At 37.6% G+C, this 19,018-nt stretch overlaps 1 protein-coding gene across 3 annotated transcripts; it reads left to right on the top strand.

Annotated features, from left to right (window-relative positions):
- The first annotated feature begins 15 nt into the window (after positions 1–15).
- On the top strand, positions 16–17,352 carry LOC144516715 (natural resistance-associated macrophage protein 2-like). Of its 3 annotated transcripts, none has more exons than XM_078248247.1 (17): positions 16–188; positions 3,306–3,390; positions 5,047–5,177; positions 5,435–5,554; positions 6,149–6,268; positions 6,374–6,480; positions 6,601–6,671; positions 6,758–6,825; positions 6,921–7,076; positions 7,456–7,614; positions 7,776–7,862; positions 8,659–8,778; positions 8,867–9,016; positions 9,159–9,232; positions 9,651–9,804; positions 11,423–11,476; positions 16,490–17,352. In XM_078248247.1, exons 2-17 carry the CDS (start codon positions 3,357–3,359, stop codon positions 16,559–16,561), a joined length of 1,677 nt encoding a protein of 558 aa, XP_078104373.1. In that variant the 5' UTR covers positions 16–188; positions 3,306–3,356; the 3' UTR covers positions 16,562–17,352. The 3 variants fall into 3 exon arrangements, with proteins under 3 accessions (XP_078104373.1, XP_078104374.1, XP_078104375.1); XM_078248248.1 differs by lacking the exon at positions 16–188 and adding an exon at positions 2,895–2,986; XM_078248249.1 differs by lacking the exon at positions 16–188 and adding an exon at positions 3,772–3,920 and having other exon boundaries at positions 3,302–3,390.
- The last annotated feature ends 1,666 nt before the right edge of the window (positions 17,353–19,018 follow it).

Below are 19,018 nucleotides of genomic sequence, written 5' to 3'. Positions count from 1 at the left end.
AGCACATGCGCATTGAGTCTTAAACTTACAGTTGAAACGGAAAAATGATACGACTTTGGCAGAATTTAGCTTGATAACGTGCTACTTAGCTAGCTACCTTTAAATGTACACATATTGGGTCAGTTTAAAAGCAGCTTTAATCGTCAATACACAAACTGTAATTTAACCCTCCCATAAAGTATACCCAGGTAAGGGCTTTTTTTTTATACTTTGATAAGGGTCACGTTAGCAGATCCAACAGGACAGCTAACACACCATGGGAACTTGTTAGCTCTATCACACTGTAGCTAGATCGACAGTGTTGGCGCACCAGGGTTTATGTTTGGGTTTAAAGGTGATGAAGGCTGCTCTGGTTCACATACACCGTTAGTTAGCGGACAGGCTTGATTTCATGTATCACCATGTAGCTAACGTTAAGTTATCAAGACGAGAGGTCAAACGTTGAAGTTCAGGTTAGCTCTTTACTACTAACGTTACTTACTCTGGGAGTTTGTAAAATCGTGTCAAAAAATTTACATTATTTAAACATAATCAGAGTAACTTGTATTATACAGGACAACATGCTGTTCTTAATAGTACAAGTGTTGCTGGAGTTTTGAGCCATTAATATTGCTTTCCTTAGCTACATGATATTGTGCTGGAAACCCCTACTCTACTAGAGTAGGATATTTGACAGCCATACCCTAGCTAAATTAACTGAATTTGGTCCTCTGTCCATTTGTCAGGCAAGTTTAAGGTGTTAGTTGCTGAAATGTAACAGTGAATGGAATACACGGGAAACAAATATCTTATATATTATATATCTTCTATATCTCCTTCTAACAAATATCCGAGGTGTGTGCATGTTCTTCAAGTTTTTTAATTTCCTGGTTAGACAGAGCCAGAGATAACTCTTTCTTTTAACCTAACAGCTGAATGCTTATTGTGTTAAACATGGCAGTGTTGGTGTCAGAGATGGAGGGTTTTATATTTTTGTGGAGCTGCTGAGTTCTCATTTAAATTTTTTTTTTAAATAGCAAGAATGTTTTTGTATTAGTTCAGGAAGAAGTTCTAGTTTGTCATGTAGGATTCTTGTCTAACATTTTGAATCAGTTTTCTTTGGCATAATTGTGTTGAAGTTTATGTTTCCTTTTGCATGGGGTATAAAAGCCTGCAAGGGCCATAATTTGAGGATTGTAACATTAGAGATAATTTGCCAGTTTGGGAGTTGTCATAGATTTGGTGATTTGTAAAAGCTGTTCTGTGCAGATTAGGCCTCTATCGTGTTTGTTGAGGCAAAGGCTTTTTGGAGAAGTTGGATGAATGGATGATCAAGTAATGTGGTTTCTTATTAGGCTTACCAATTTTTAATTTACATGTACAACCTTGGCCAATCTAACTTTACAACATTTGGTAAAGTCAAAATGAATCATGCAGTTGATGACATACATTTTAATTCCTGAACTTTATACTGAGTGCTGTCATTGAATAATGCAAATTCTTAGCTGCTGCTGGGAAAACATAGTCAGAGTCTAACTCTTTTATCACCACACATAAACATGGTGTTTGACAAGATTAGTGCTACATCGTGAGTGATGGTGATCTGATCTAGTGAGATCACTTCCACCATCCTCCAAAAGGATGTTATTATTCTCTCATTTTATCTTCAGGTTAGTGAGTTTATGTTAGGAGGAAGTAAACCTGCGATCCACTGGCTTCACAGGTTAAGATGAAATACTTCCTTGTGTTGAACCCTGCAACAAGGCTGACTGAATAAACTGTTATTAGAAGGGTGTGTTTAACAGGGATGTCGATTAGTACTTATGGTGGTGTGTGACACATGGTCGTTTGAGAGCTGTTTGGACTTGATTGAGTTTGGGAAAAATGATTGAATCAAACTGATGCACCTGAACCACCCGTCATCACCATGTATGTCTAAATGACAATGGTATTAAACTGTAGGATAATTTGTACTAGTTCAGGATCATAGCTGATGGTTGGTTTTGGTCATGTGTCTTTATGAGCCACAATAACTGTACACAATAATATCATATTTGAAACCTCATTTTGTACTATTTCTAGTGTGTTCATTTACTAACTGTGACTGCTGACTGCAGCCACAAGAGGACACGTGTGCCTTAAGAGATGCAGAAAACTGAAGTGTCCCGACTCCCGCGGCCATGTGATATATAACTTTCTTTGGTATCTTTGTTTTGTGGAATGATCATTACATTTTATAACAAGTTTTTTGAAATTGAAACAAAAAGCTGCCTCTAACTGCGCAGCTTGTCAACATAAGCATTTTAGCTGACACTCTCTTATCGCAACTGAAAAATGTTCTGTTTAAACCTGAAAAAAAGGAGCACAGACGGTTACAAGAGATGTGGACAATTGATCATTTTTCGGCGTAGTAGAGAGTTATATAGTTCAATGTATTGTTGGAAAAAACAACAAGTTACCTTATTTTGATAGTCCTAGTAAAAAAAAATAGGTCATTTCAAAATAACTTCTTGCCTTGTGGAAAGGTTGATTAATTTTGACATATGAGGTTTTAGGGGTTTATGTGGTTCTCATACAAGAAACCGCTCATTTTGCTGGTAACTGATAGTATAATTCAAATGTTGTTAAATTAATTGTTGCTACTAAGCAAAGTACCACAGGTACAAAGAACCTTGTGTTAAGTTGTAAACCAGAGGAAGTGGCACTCCGATGGAAACCTTGACTGTTGGAAAGCTGCTCCGTCTGCTACCTCAGCTCGTCTTATACCTCACATGGTCCCATAGTCATGTGCTTTTAGAGGAGGTACACTCTCTGTATCACAGAACGTGGTGTTATAAAATCTAGTTCTCTGGCTGGACTGAGGTGTTCTATTTCATTTTTGGGTAGTAAGTTTAGTTTAGTTAAGAAGTTAACCTGTGTGTGAGAGGAAGGATTCATGAGGTGGAAGTGAAATTCCAGACGCCAGTGGTCAACTCAAGGTTTCCTGTTAATGCTTCTCTTTAATGTAGTGAGTGACCTCTCACATGCTGTTAATGTTGCTTAGTCATTTGCATGACTCGTGAATTCTGTTGCTATTGATGGGGGAAGGTTTTGCACAGTCATGTCTTATGTTCAAGTTGTTTGTTCCTCATGTGAAAAGACCTGAAGTTTCTTTGACAATCCAACAAAGGAACACAAAACCAGTCATCTAAGCTTGTTAGTTTAGAGAGCAAAGCGTCACTTGCGTGATAATTACTGTTTTGCCTTTCATGTCTTTCATGCACCTTCAGATTATGTAACTGTTGTTGTTACTGTAACTTGTTAACGTTGTAACTGTCTTATTCCAGGGAGGCTGATATTCATCCCTCAAGTTCCCAGGGATCCCTCAGCCTGCCCTGATGAAGGCCGAGCAAGACGGAGACCTCCTCGAAGGTAACTGCTTAAGATAACAGAAACATGACCATCACATTACAGACACACCTGCCATGTTCTCCAACGTTAAACACTCTGGGCATTCGGCTCAGGCTGCAATACACATTCTGGGTCAGTATGCATGTTGACGGAGCAGCTTAAAACAACATTTTGTCTTGGATGCATGTAACCAAAGCGCCTAACGGTCTAACTTTTGAAACCTCATACTCAACATATTTACATAAAGGAAGATTTCTTTTCTTCATTCCTTGGAATTCTTTAAGAATCAAAATGCTTTTAATTTTCCTTGCTTCTTTTGTGAACTTTATCACTGCCTGTGTGGTGCTGTGTGATTCGTTGAAGTGTAAAGGGCAGTTTCCTCTCTTTGCGGGTGATTTATAGAAACGTGATGTCGTCGTGACATCTAACGGAGAAAATTGATGATTAAGGCATTGTCGTATAAAAGCCGAGTCACTGTTAGGGAACAGTGGACTTTGGGATCAGCTGTGAGTTGGAGATGAAGGGAGAAAAGAATGAAAAGTCCAAACTCAGTGAGTAGTACACATTGTTTACTGGTAGATTTTTAAGCTTGTAAATATTGAATAGTCTTTTGTTTGTAATCCTTTTTCTTTAATCTTATAACAGATGTTGATGGAGTCATTGGTTTTAAGATTTGAATGACGTGGCCCAAATCACAGGTTATTACTGACTGAGCAAATGCATGTAAATTTAACTAAATCACTTATGTAGCAGTTTTGAAAGCGAGGTTGAATTGCTTTTTGCTTATCAGCAGTGAGGTTTTCACAATGTTTGCTTCTGGTTATTAAACTGGCTCAAATGGCTTAATCTTTAAGTGTATGCAGTAAAGCTCCTTCACAGACACGTCTCTGATACTCTGACTAAAGATTTAATAGCGCTTGTGCTTTGTGCTCTTTCAAGTTATGGTTTGGTTTCTTTTTATTGGCAGAGCTGTTGCTGTTCTGCATCTGCTACATTAAATCTCACTGGTCTCTCTTTAGAAGGCAGCCTAATTTATAAAAGAAAATTCAGTTTAGCGAGATCCCACTTTCTTTCTTTTTATAACGTAAATTCAAAATTTGAGTTTAGCTCAGAAGAAAGTTTTTTTTTTTTTTTTTTTAATCTCTTTTTTTTAACTTGATGTGGAAAGTTTGGTTATGGATTTGTTGAAAAGCAGCAAAGGTTGCAGTTGCAAAAGTATTAGTCGTGTAGCACAGCGGATCTCTAGAAATGATTCTTCATTTCCATGATATAAAGAGTTTTATAGAGCAAATTATGCTTTTGATTTGCATCTGGCTACTTCAGGTTCTCTTATTAAGTTGTCAATACATTGCAGGTGCCATAATATACAATAAGGTCACTCAAATCATGTTGCAGGGCCAACAGCACGTTGTTGCAGTAATTGTGTCACATCCATGAAAATTTCAGCATTTGAATGGGTCCGTGAAAAGTTATCATAACTGATCAGAATGATGTTCCGAACTGCAAGTAGGAGCTCCAGGTTTTTCCATAATGGCACCTGCCTTGAGATACAGAAAGTGTGGAATTGATGGAAAGACGTATTAGTGTTCCAGCAGTGGATCACTTTTTCTCTGTTTACGTTACTCTTACTCTTCTCTCATCACTAATTTTAGTTTTTCTCCTCTTTGGTTTTGTTAGAAGACTCCCCTCAGGAGGATGGAGTCCAGACTAACCAGTACAGCGCCATCTCTCCCTCACCAGTGGCCCAGGATGAACCCTTCTCCACATATTTTGAAGACAAGGTGGCCATTCCCGAGAATGTCAGCCAGGTACTGTCTCACAGCCGCTGTTTAAAATAAGCAGCAAAACTGAAGTTTTAAATTTTGTAATCATGTACAGAATGTAGTAGCTGGGTTTATCAGTTTGAAAGCTCAAGTATAATCCTTTTAACCCTTGTTGGACAGTTTATTAGAATGTGTTAGATTTGGGAATCAAAACACATTTTCTTTTGGAATTGAAACAATACTATATTAATCAAATTACAACATAGGTAATAATGATGACATTTTGCTGTCCCTCTATTCAGGTGTTCAGTTTCCGTAAACTCTGGGCATTCACCGGACCGGGGTTTCTGATGAGCATTGCTTACTTGGATCCAGGGAACATTGAGTCTGACCTGCAGTCTGGAGCTACAGCTGGCTTTAAGGTGATATACAGTATAAAAACCATGTTAATCTAGACATTTAAACAAAACATTGCTGTTCTGCAAGTTTACTTTGCTGGGTAATGGGTGTGGGTTTAGGACAAAATGTGAACCATAATTCAGTGTCCTCTTGATTGGTATCTATTTTAGCTTTTTTATTTTTTAACTCCGCATTTGAGGAAGTGGTTCCACAGGTTTTTGTTGTTCTCGTCACACCGATACATATCTTCTCCCCTTTTCCATAAAAGTGTCATTATTTTAATTTAAAAGCAAAATGGCCGTACTTCTAGTCATATTTTCTATGACAATGCGGCTTGTTCTCTTAGTGTTAGTGTCTTAGAGGAGTGACACAAAATATTTCTCTAAGGAAAGGCATATACTGCATAAAGGTGTTATTGTTATTTCCATCATAATTATTTCCATTGTATTATTAAAAAGAAATGCCAGTTTTGAATGTTAACATGAGCAAGAATTTACACAGTTAGCTATTATTTAAATTTGGCAGTCTGCCCAAGTAAAACTCCCGTATAGGAAGTAGTCCATAGTAGGATAGTATTACAAAAGTAGGAAAAACTGATTGTATCCTTCTTTTTTTAGCTCCTATGGGTGCTCCTTGGAGCCACTATCATTGGGCTGCTGTTGCAGAGGTTAGCTGCACGCCTCGGGGTCGTCACTGGGATGCACCTGGCTGAAGTCTGCAACCGCCAATATCCCACAGTGAGCATTCCCTACTCTCATTACACATTAACTTCCCTTTTCTTGTTGTACATTACCTTTTTATGCGTGGGACTGTACTTGTGTAAAATCTCTTTTCTTTTTCAGGTTCCTCGGATCATCCTGTGGCTGATGGTGGAGCTGGCAATTATTGGCTCAGACATGCAGGAGGTCATTGGCTGTGCCATAGCTTTCAACCTTCTCTCTGTGGGCAGGTACCTTCTTCACTGCTTGTCCATGAAAAGTGACTGCAAACATTTTTAGAGATTTACATAGAGTATATTTCTGATGATGGTGAGGACGGAGTTACTGTAGTTCTTCTCTTTCTCCTCCAGGATTCCACTCTGGGCAGGAGTCCTCATCACCATCACAGACACATTTGTGTTCCTCTTTCTAGACAAATACGGTACGGATGCACCATCACTTACTTATCAATCAATGTCTAAAGAAGCTGTGCATCTCAGCGTTGATACAGTTTGTATCTCCTTGTAGGCCTGAGGAAACTTGAAGCTTTCTTTGGCTTCCTCATCACTGTAATGGCTCTGAGCTTTGGTTACGAGGTAATATGACCTTGCAATTTCCAATATAATTCAGAGTTTTTGCCAAGACGTTTATGACACCATGACATGTTTGACTCTGTTTTGCCTGTCTGTAGTACGTGCTGGTAAGTCCAGACCAAGGGGAGCTGCTGAAGGGGATGTTCGTGCCGTACTGTGCCGGCTGTGGGCCTCCGCAGTTGGAGCAGGCAGTGGGAATCGTAGGCGCCGTTATCATGCCCCACAACATCTACCTGCACTCAGCGCTGGTCAAGGTTAAAAAGCATATTAGAACTTGTCACTGACTCTAGGAGAACCTGAAGAACTTTTTGACAAACACAGAAACCAGTGAAGACTTTTTTTTTTTTTTTTAAGATTCTAGAGTATTTCTAAATACATGTTTATGTCAGATTGACTCTTGTCAATCATTTTTGATAAACTGATTAGCCGTCCCATCCATATTTTTTTTTATACAATTTACAAAAGTTACAGCATATTTGTCAATGTTTGACACAAAGTATACATTTTGACACACAGTATGAATTATACCCATAAGCTCAGCAGTATGAATGCAGTTTTAAAACATTCTTAAAGCAGACTTTTGGGTGTTTGATGAAATTTGAGAGTTTTTCTGTTTACTTCCTTACGTACCAGTCTCGGGACATCGATCGCAAAAATAAGAAAGAATTAAAGGAAGCCAACAAGTACTACTTCATCGAGTCAACTGTCGCTCTCTTCGTCTCCTTCCTCATCAACGTCTTTGTCGTAGCAGTCTTTGCTCAGGCCTTCTACGGGAAAACCAATATTGAAATGGTGGGTGTACAGTATTAAGAATCCATTCCTCTTTACTGCTGAAGCCTGTGTCTTTCATATGGAAACACAGTGGAATAATTATTTTCTGATAAGTACTGCTGACACGCAGTGTCCAGAGCTTTAAGTTGTGGTTTATTATGTGTGTGTGTCCCTGGTTGCAGAATAAGGAGTGCAATGCAACCGGCAGCCCTCACTCAGGTCTCTTCCCTCTCAACAACGGCACACTGGAGGTGGACATCTACAAAGGGGTATGTTTGGTCATCACCACAACAACAATAAATCACAGTTGTATTGACGTAAGAGGACATATAACATCACTTCCTGTTAGTACTTTCACTTCCTGTTGATATATTTATTTTAGTACTTAGTACTAATTCTATACTATTCATACAATTAGTTATGTAGTATGGAAAAGAGACAAAGCACATGTGCCTGTTAATCTTTTCATGGCAGACATTTGAGCTGTGTCCCAATTCCATGCTACATACTAATTGTGTGTAGTATATGTTGTATGCTAATCTGTATTGTGCTGTTTTTTTGCAGTTAGTATACAATAAGTCAACATACCTAACCATTTTATACTAACAGGAAATTATGCAATATGTGCATGATTGTGGGTGCTGAGGTATTCTGGAAAATTAAGATAATTACCAAAGATGTTTTTACATTCAGATTTTTTTCAAATTAAATAAATGCTATTCAACTGCATTTCATGTGCGGCACAATAATGTAAGATATTCTGGTAAAATCGATAGAGTCGGATGCTTGACTGTTTTTTTCAAGTGTTACTCTACCATCAGAGCTACATAAAAATGTTGATGTACTGTATGAATATGTCGATGACATGAGACTTATGTTCTCCTACTATTCTCTGCTTTGCTGCTCTCATGCTGTCTTCCTCTCTGTAAAAGACAAATAACAGACAATGAAAAAATAATTAATATTCCATACCGACTTTTACTCCTTGAACAGCGTTCCCCCTCCCGCGTTTCAACCACTGATGATAGATAATTCATTTCTCTGTGGGTATGTCTGTTTGTTCAGGGAGTGGTCCTGGGCTGTGTCTTTGGGCCTGCAGCCCTCTACATCTGGGCGATAGGGATCCTGGCAGCTGGACAGAGTTCCACCATGACAGGCACTTACTCTGGGCAGTTTGTCATGGAGGTAAGAGTTCCTATTGGTCATATACCTGGAAATGCTAAAACAAAGAAAAGTGTGTGTGCTCATGTTTTTTACTTTTGTGTTTGCAAAGGGTTTCCTGAACCTACGATGGTCCCGTTTTGCTCGGGTGTTGCTGACCCGCTCCGTCGCCATCATACCTACACTGCTGGTAGCCATTTTTCAGGATGTTGAGCATCTGACAGGGATGAACGACTTCCTCAACGTGCTTCAAAGCATGCAGGTCGGGAAGAATCATTTAAGAAAGCCCTCACAATTAAGTCTGTCAAAAAAATCTACAACATTAACCTTCTCTTACTCTGTCCTATTGTGTTTTACACAATACTGTAAAAATATTCACTTTGACTTGACTTTCCATTCAACAGCTACCGTTTGCATTGATCCCAATTCTGACCTTTACCAGTCTGACATCCATAATGAACGACTTTGCAAACGGAATGTGAGTGAAATATATACGTTTCTTTATCATTCATTCCTGACTTTTGTTTGAAGTGAAAGACGTGATCTCTTTTGGTTCGACAGCCAGTTGGTGAATTTCTTTGTGTTTAGTTCTTTATCGACAAATCAAATGCAACTTGTTTGCTCAATGGGACCTGATTGACTCTGTTCCAGACAAGTTAATTATGAACTACGATGTTTGAGCGTTTCATCTTCTTCAGACATGTAGACTGATCATTTACAGTAATTTGATGCTGTTTATGAAAAAACACATCCGAAGTTGTTTTTAGACAGGCCAAGATTACGCAAACTAGGAATTTCCTCAGTGTTACTGTCAGAAGGACATATTTCCAGGAGACTGTTAGTTTGAGAAAAAACATTGTTTCTCAATGGTCTAAATAAACTGCCTGTTTCTTTAGGGTGTGGAAGATTTCCGGAGGCATCGTCATCCTCTTGGTTTGTGCAATCAACATGTACTTTGTGGTGGTTTACGTGACGGCGCTGAACAGTGTGCTGCTCTATGTTTTTGCTGCTCTGCTCTCCATAGCCTATCTGTGCTTTGTAGTCTACCTGGTGAGTATGATTACTGCAACACTACATTCATTTCTCAGACACTTTTTGGCTTCACATTTTGTAAGCTTTTTTTAATGCAGACAATGATTATCTGACGAAGTATAGTAGCATAAACTTGTTACTACTTTAAATTAATCTTATTTACTTCAGTCTGTCTCGCTCTTTAAGATTTTTTTTACACAAAGATGTGTTTATAGTACATTGCCTACTGACGGACTTTTAAATATCAATTTTCAAACTAACTTGTAGGAGTGTTTTTTTCAATGAATACATATCTAATCTTTATACTTGAATGTGTTTCAATTGTGAGAGCACATACACAAGCACACAAGCACAAACAAAAGCAATTTAAGTAAATCAAAATCAAACTTCATACTTAAGCAACATTGCCTAACATTGTTTTTTCTGCTATTTGGTGCCCCTTTATTTTCAGAGGGCAATTTATACACCGATGTGGTAAATATGGACAGCTGTACACGTGCATTTGTTACGATTACATTACTTGGGATCAAAAACTAGAGAGTCCACAACTTTGCTAACACAGCCAAACATAAAGCAAGTGCAACGACACAAGACATAGCTAAAATGACCTGCTGGTCCAACAGCAAGATGGCCGGCTCGACGTCTGTCTTGCAGCCTTTTATTTCGCAAAGCTCTTACCATTCTCCCTGTTACAAGTCAGAGTAGCATCAAAATGATTTTGAAGCTGATATTAAGGTAAAATAGTTACATAATGTTGCTGTAATAAGGATACAGTAATCCAGGGTTAAAGGCGCTGTTAATCTGATTTTTAAACTCAACATGGCCATAACATAATTACAAAAAGATAAATATAAAAACTGTTTTATTAATTGCGATGTATTGGTCAGTTTTCTAATGCATTAAATAGTATTTGTTTGCAGAATGATGATGGAGTAAACTTTTTTTTTTTCATGACATGGTACCTGCTCGACTCTGCTCGACTCGGCTGTGGTGCCCCGTCCTCCATTTTCCATTGCAGATTTAGTACCGCCTCATTCCTGAGGCGAGCGTGGCTGGTCGCCATAGTGACACGGCAGGAAACTGCCGTGACCTAACGCGACACGCACACAGAACATCGAAGGTGTGTTGTTGTTGACTCGGCATGTGGCTGTTGCCACAGCCAGAAGACAAATTTTGTTTCAAAAGAAGCTGGAAGCAGCAAAAAAAAACAAAAAACACCGCTGGCTAAACTATTTAAAAATGGCGGGTTTGTTCAGGACACCCCCGTCTGTCGCTAGCAATGATGACGCAGTGATTAGTGACGATTCTCTCTTACCAATCAGAAGTCGGAAGGTTTAAACGTCAGCTTTTGGTATCGCTTCAGCTCTCTTGGAACCTCGACGGAGGTGATACTAAAAAAATTTACCTGTTGGCAGGAAACCAGGGACTTTTTTTCGTAATGGAAAACCAAAAAAGGCGACTACAGTCAAGGCGAGTCGAGCAGGTACCATGTAATGGAAAAACGCCATTAGAGTCTGAAGATTTTGAAAATGGACTGCGATTAGTGTATTGAGGTTTTCTGTCTCACTGTTTTAGTTTTTAAAAAACGTATTTCATGCATAAGTGTGACTTCTATCTCCTGTGTTGTTGTCTGCAGGCATGGCACTGTTTGGTTGCATTGGGGGTTTCCTGCCTGGACTTTGGCAGCAGGGTAAGCAATCGACCTGCTGTGTTGATAGAGGAGCAGTCTGAGTACGACTCCTAGAGCCGAACAGGACAGTAACCACCAGCATTCCTCCTTCCTCTTGGAAACACTGAGCCCTGTACACAACCAAGACTTTTTTTAGATCATGTAGGATCTTGAAAGCACATTTTCTGCTAATGTCACATGTTTATTTTGTGTGGGCTGGGTATCAGAATTTGGTGCTATTTAGGTACCCAATGAACCAAATTGATAGTAAACCAGCACAGAAAATTCAAGGCCAGTGTTTGATGATTACGAAGACTTCTAAGGAAATGTATAAACGTCATTTGGCAAATCTATTGTTACAATCCTCAAAGGCAATATCTATGTATATTCACCTCTGCTTGTAAAGCAGCATACTGTGACATGAGTGGTTTATACAACATGTAACTCTATTGATTAATAACCCAATGATCTGTATCTTTAAACCAGATTTTAAATTTTTATAAAATGCTATCTACACTTTAAAAAAAAGAAATAGCAGCGCAGCTTGTATTTTCACAACATCTTTGTGAAAGACATTCCCGCCCGATTTCACACACTCTGGTCGTCATGAGGAGAACGACGGAGGATATCAATTAAAAGTTAGATTTTACATAGAAGTTCTAATGTTTTTAGACTTGAGACCACGAGTTGGGTTTAACTTGACATGTTCCTGCCTGTGGGAGAAGCAGAGCATGTCAGAGGAAACGCATAATATAGCTACAAAAAAATCCAGTTTTATTCAGCATCAAATAACCTTGAAAAGGCCCATTTGAATTGCCACAATTCAAATAATAATCAAACTATCAGTATGTTTAATAAAATAAAAAAAAGGTTTGATCACATAAATACAACATAACATGTGCATTGTATGAAAGATCCAACGTTTGCAGTACAACAATAATGGCTGCTGTGTTTCTGCCCAATGTGCTGTAGAGGTTAGACTGAAGCCGTTTCTTTCATATTTTACCATTGTTTCCATTAAGTAAGAACTGACCTAACTATCTACCTAAAGTAGTGGTCTTTTTAATGTTTTTATTCCTGGTTATTTCCCTTGTTCCCTAAAACATGTACTAATGCTAGCTGTATCATGCTCTCTGTCAGCCCTCTTACCTCCCAGTGTCCTGGTGGAAGGAGCCAATGCTCATTAATTATCAGTCTACCTCAACATCCTCATCTCATTTAGGTGTACCGTCTCTGTAGCAGTTTGATTCACTGGATTTTTGCATCTAACACTTCAATAGCAATTCATATTTTTAAGAGAATATAACTGTCTGTTATGTTAAACCTACCAAAATCACCAAACGATATCCAGCCCCTTATTGTGTGAAAAAAAAAACGTTTTGGTACGTGGTTTTGACATTGTGAGCTGATCCCTGTATAACATGTCGAAGAAGCTAAAGTGGCAAGTTTTGGTATCATGCATAAATTATGCCACATCCCAGTTGTCTCTTTGTTCTGCACAAGTACAGAGTGGACATCTGGTCAATACAACCAAGTCTGTGAAGTAGAGTTCACTCGGTCATTGCTGCCTGAAGAAAACTATTGTGTTAATGTGATCAAGACCGAACTGGTCCATGAAATTAGTTGACAGTTCCCTTCAAACTAGTAACACTTTATATGACTGCAGCCTTGTCCTCTTTTAGTGCCTAAATAATCAGGAGGCCAGTGACTCCGCTTAATCAACACACTGAAGTGAGCTTATCAGTGAATTACTGTAAAATTGACTGTGAAGGAAGATAAGTTTGTAGCACTGTGCAGTTAATGCAGATGTTGTTTCATCCCTTCTTGACTTGAGAGAGATTAGGTGTTGGATAAAGTATATTTGTTTTTTTGCTGTGAAACCATGATAACCTCTACTCCACATTTTATTTAGTATTGTCTGTCTGTGGGTAAAAGCTTCATAGAAATGTATTGTGATATGTCCTATTGCGATACTTTGAAAACTTTGACTTATTTATACTGCTATGCAGAGAAGGAAAGGAATGTATGTGATGTGGTAGCTTCAAAATAATGGTGTAGTCATAATTGTTATTTTCATGACAAAGCTGTGTTTAAAGGAGAACTGAAAACAAAAGTCAAAACAAGTAAAGTGGAAGTCAAAATTACCCATGTAGCCCAAAATCACAAGTTTGTCTCAGACAGATTTACAGTCTGTAATCTATCGTTAAACCCTCGAAAGCAGTGATTCTGTGAATTATATTTAAAAAAAAAAAAAAATGCTACAGCTCCGAATAAAATAAAGTCAAAACAGATTAATTCAAATATAGAAAATGTTTACGCTAATTCTGGTGCATCTGTTAACTAGGCTACAGTGTGCCTAGCGTTCTGCACTGATTCATTTAAGACTAACTTCAGAAATGTTTTTGTTCTCCCTTCTCAACATTGTTAGTTTATTTTTAAGTGTATGTCTGTTTCTTTCTACTAAGAATAAACTACTATTACTATTAACTGTAGATTTTAGAAGTCCACTGGAAGTTTAAAGGACAGTTCCGTTGCAAAACGAACCTAGGGGTTAATAACAGATGTGTACCCAGTCGATCATTCTCTGGGACATGTTTTCATGCTAATCGAATGAGTTTTTAGCTTGAAAGACGCTAGCGCGGACCGCTGATTAGCTTACAACGCTAGTATTCTGGGCACAGGGAAAGTAAAAACAAATCGCTATTTATCCCACTAAAAAGGCTCAAAATATCACCACACATCAACGGTAGCATAGTGAGGGTCCCTACATGTTAACCAAAGCATTGAGAACTTTGTAAGTGTACAGACAGTTTATTAAAAAGAGAGATTATAAAGACAGTCGCGTTCTCCTGTACAGGCGGCTGCTGTCTTGGGAGCTACGGTCTTTCTAAAATCTTTTTAATAAACTGTCTGTACACTTACAATGTTCGGTTAACATGTAGGGACCCTCACTATGCTACCGTTGAAGTTTGGTGATATTTTGAGCCTTTTTAGTGGTATAAATAGCGTTTCGTTTTTACTTTCCCTGTGCCCCGAATACTAGCGTTGTAAGCTAATCAGCGGTCCGCGCTAGCTTGTTTCAAGCTACAAACACATTCGATTAGCATGAAAACATGTCCCAGAGAGCGATCGAGTGGCTACACATCTGTTATTAACCCCTAGGTTCGTTTTGTGCCGGAATTGTCCTTTTAAAACACAGCCTGTTTCCCTAAAACAATAGACATATTAAATAAAACAATGCAAAGAGAATTAAAACTTGTTTAGGTAAAATTAATCATTCATATTTTAATGTAAGACAAGTGCCATCATTTCCACTATCAGGCGCCGTAGATTACAGCACAATCCGCCTTCACACAGCTTTGTATCAGTCTAATATGGCTAAATACAAGTTTAGCAGCAGCAGTTTGATGTGGAAATGAATATGTGGACAACAGCACAACAGCTTTCCTGTTGGTCTAATCCAAGTATCCAAGTAAGATTGACATATACCAATACGTTGGAAATGAACTGTGTAGCATACAGTTCATGTGATCACATTAACGATCTCAGGTTCTTTCAGAAGTTATCGGTTTTTAATGTTCGCCCTGTGGTGAATCAGGTACAGTTTCAGTACTCCGGTTCCGAGTTCTCAAAAGCGTTCATAAAGTTTCTCAAGGTTTTCAGGCTTCTGTGACTTCATACAGTGTCACATGAATACTTCACTGGCATACAAAAAAAAACATGGCAAAGGCACATTTAAACTGTTACAGAGAAACCTTCAATGCAGTAAAGTATACACTGAAGCTATCACTCATTTCTGTTCTTGGGATTGAATGAATAAGTGTCTGTCCTTGCTACTGGATAAAGCACCCCATGTGTTCAAAATAAATGGGAAATAATGGATATGTGGACATTTGTTGGTGTCTTCTGTCTGAATATCTAAAGAAGGATTCATGCATTATGTGTTTTAACTGTTTTAAATAGAAAGACAATTATATTAAAAAGGTAATTAAAAAAAGGACCATGTTCTGAAAAATGTCTAGAGAATTATCTTAAGCTGGAGGTTTTCTCATGAAAATAACAATGTTAAAATATGGTAATGGTTTTTGTTTTGTGGCAGTTTTGTGACAAAACGTAACTTGCCTTACTGTACATCCTGCTATAATTTAAAATATGCAAGATGTGTTGGACACAATTTTTAAAATGAAACTGTATACATTCCTTTTTCCTGGATTAAAGGGTCAAAGGGCCAAATTGTTCTTTGTTTTTACTTTATATAGCCAGGGTTGATAGAACATTATGGTAGGCAATAGAAATGCTTTTTTGCAGGACTTTCCAGGATTAAATGAGGAAAGTTGGGTTTGGAAAGTATCACTTTGACCCAAGGTGAGCACCCTTAATTAATCTGTAAAACAATCAAATTCAAATTGTGAACTGATTAGACCATATTCACAACTGATCAAAACCCAGCATCGATTGTGATCTTTTCCTCATATTAGTATTACCTATTTCATTTTGCATATGTTTTCTAAATTGCAATACAGTAAACCACTTACATTTGTCATTCTGGGTATCTGCAGTCTCTCGGTTTATATTGCCTGAGAAAAGCTAGCCTATATATGTAGATGTATATACATGTAAAATGAGCTGCAGTAACACTGCTCATGGGTCACAATAAGCACAATGTGTGTAGCTAGCAAGTAGTTGTGTGTGTTTTTTTCTCTCCAGGTAAACAGAGTAGGGTCAGAGTATGTTCTTAATTTTTATAATTTATAGTTTACACTTTTATTTTGCTATGAAAATTCGAGAATCAGGTGTAATCAATTAGCCTGACAAGCCAGACCCACATTTGCTGCCGCTAGGGTGCGTCTAGATTTCTAGGCTAGTAATCAATATAAACTGTGGCAAAATCATATGAATTCTTTTCTTCTTTTATATTTCAGGTTGTCCTCATGAATGATAAAATAATGCTAAGCTGATTCATGTGATGAGTTAACCGTCCGTATACAACCCTCTCCTCACCGATAAAATCTCCATCTCTTCTCTCTCTTTCAGATGCAACTGTCACAGCACACAGGCATTTTCATAATGAGTGACATGGATACTGATAATCTGATTGAGAGATAGGAGGACTCATTGTGAGCGGATGTTGAACTGATGACCCGACAGAAGTGTGGGACCACTGAAGCTCGGCCAGTATGCGTTTGTCTTCACCTCTCTGTGCCTAACAGGTGTTTCAAGTGTCCTTACTGTACACATTGTGTGGTACACCAGCCAATGTCTAATCCAATAATGGATGTTTTCCATCGCACAGGTCTCAGCAACCTCAGCTAAATAATGTTTATGTAAATAATGGTTAAATATGTCTAAAGGATTTAGGTTCCTGTGAGAGTAAACTACATCAGGTTTTTGACAAAACAAGTACGTTAAGGTCCAATATATCATGTTTGCCAACCAGACACTACTGTGATGAGATTGTTGCTTTCCATTTAGTAATCACACAATAATTAACTCACTATTCCACATCATTGAGATGCCAGTCTTGAGTTCAGAGACATGGTGGGTTGTTTTCAACCGGTGCTGCACTAAAGATACTATGGGCCTCCATTATGGCCACCAAGCTGCAAAATTCATCAAATTTTTTTTTTATTTATTTATTTATTTTTTTATCTTCCACTTCTTTTGGTTTGGTTTAGCTGACATGACATAAAAAAAAATCTGATTTTGCCATTGTCACACATCCCCACAGAGTGAGAACAGGATAAATATCTGATGTAAATGTATGATTTATTCATAAAAAGGAAAAGTCAAACACCAACACTGCGGCATGATGTTAACAATTCTTTTCTGCGTTTGGTGGGGACTGAACAGCTTCCCTTTATTCTATTTTATATTCCAATAAAATCTAGTGATTTAAAGCATTCGTCTATATGTAAATATTAGACTAAATGTTTTTAAATAATATATTAAATATGACTATACCACTTGAGAAATATACAATATATTTGTGTGATTAGTCACAGTTTTTCTCAATATATAAAAGAGTGACAGTTTTATGTCATTTTATGGTTAGTTATACATCTATTTTAGATTCTAGGAATTTCTGTTCTTGGAGATAAGGTCTGTCTGTACATATTTTTTTGTATTTCCAAGTCTTTCAGGACCAGTCATGAACAATTGCTAATTGTAAATTATTAAATTATAGCCACCATGTGTAGGATTTTCAAATTCTATTTCAGTGGTCCTTGGTGGTATAGTATCTAAATAAGACACTGGCAGCAGACACTCACTTTAAGCTACATAATACATGTGTTCAGCACATGTATACATTCCCAATAATTCATTTATGAATTTTAGTTCATACATTTGCAGTAGACGTTTCGTATAATTGATCAGTGAATGCAGTACTTGGCGTTTGATCCACCAGTGTTTCACAGCCCGTTACAGGCATCATATTCAATCAATGCTCTCACATCACAACATAATCATTTTGTATCTTCTATTATTTCTATTCTCATTTAAGCTTAGGTCAGCTTGTTTTTAGATTTGTTTATTTATGTGTAGTTAATATATTTTTTATAGATGCTACTTTGGCATGTATGGCATTTTAGTTGATGTTTAGTTTGGTTTAAAATGTTTTTATTTTGTTACATCAGCAGCTAGTCTTTATTAAGCCAAATTTGCGCCGGGGGATTTAATTTCTGAAATGAATATGGAAGAAAAAGTTAGAAATTGGCACTGTGGTGCAAATAAGTGAGACCAGAAAATTATATGAAATAATAATGCCAAACAACAATAGAATCTGTCATAAAAAAAACACTTCAGAGGTATGATTGTGCACTGCTGGTGCTTTCCTTGACCAAATACTGCACTGCACTTGTATATTAGAATTGCTGTGCAGACAACCACAGTGCTTTGTGTAGTCACCACTGTGCCTCATTTCTAGGATCTCTAGCACACTATTCAGTCAATAGGATTACAAGCCAATACAAGAATCTCACAATGTTGTAGGTGGAACAACACAACTGTAGTACAGTGAGCAAAACAATTAGAACATTGTAAGAATTTGTGTTGTAGGGTTGGGTATAGAGAGGCTTACATTAAGTTTAAGTTTAAAGTCTAATATATTTTCAAATTTGTTTTCTTTTAGCCAATGTGTTCTGCATTTGCCATCATACTTTCTGAAAGACTAATATTTTTCTTAGGAAATGTATATGTATTTTTTTCCCCACTACGAGTTGCATAAAATGATTATCTTATGTGACTAATTCCAAGTTTGAAATGACATGTCATGCCAAATAAAAACCAAATATTTGTGCAAAAGACCTTTTTAGTAATTTCACTCCTGCAAAAAACACTTTAAAATAAATAAGTGAACAAGCACTTGATTACAAAAATAATGGGCCATGGTGTAATTTAAAGGTATTTAAAATTTCACTTTATGAGGTTTTTTAACATTAATATGAGTTCCCCCAGCCTGCCTATGGTCCCCTAGTGGCTAGAAATGGCGATAGATGTAAACCAAGCTCTGGGTATCCTGCTCTGCTTTTGAGAAAATGAAAGCTCAGATGGGCCGATCTGGAA

Source organism: Sander vitreus, chromosome 4 (genome assembly GCF_031162955.1).
Source record: "Sander vitreus isolate 19-12246 chromosome 4, sanVit1, whole genome shotgun sequence".
NCBI classification, from domain to species: Eukaryota; Metazoa; Chordata; class Actinopteri; order Perciformes; family Percidae; genus Sander; species Sander vitreus.
This window is presented reverse-complemented; position numbering and strand designations above follow the sequence as displayed.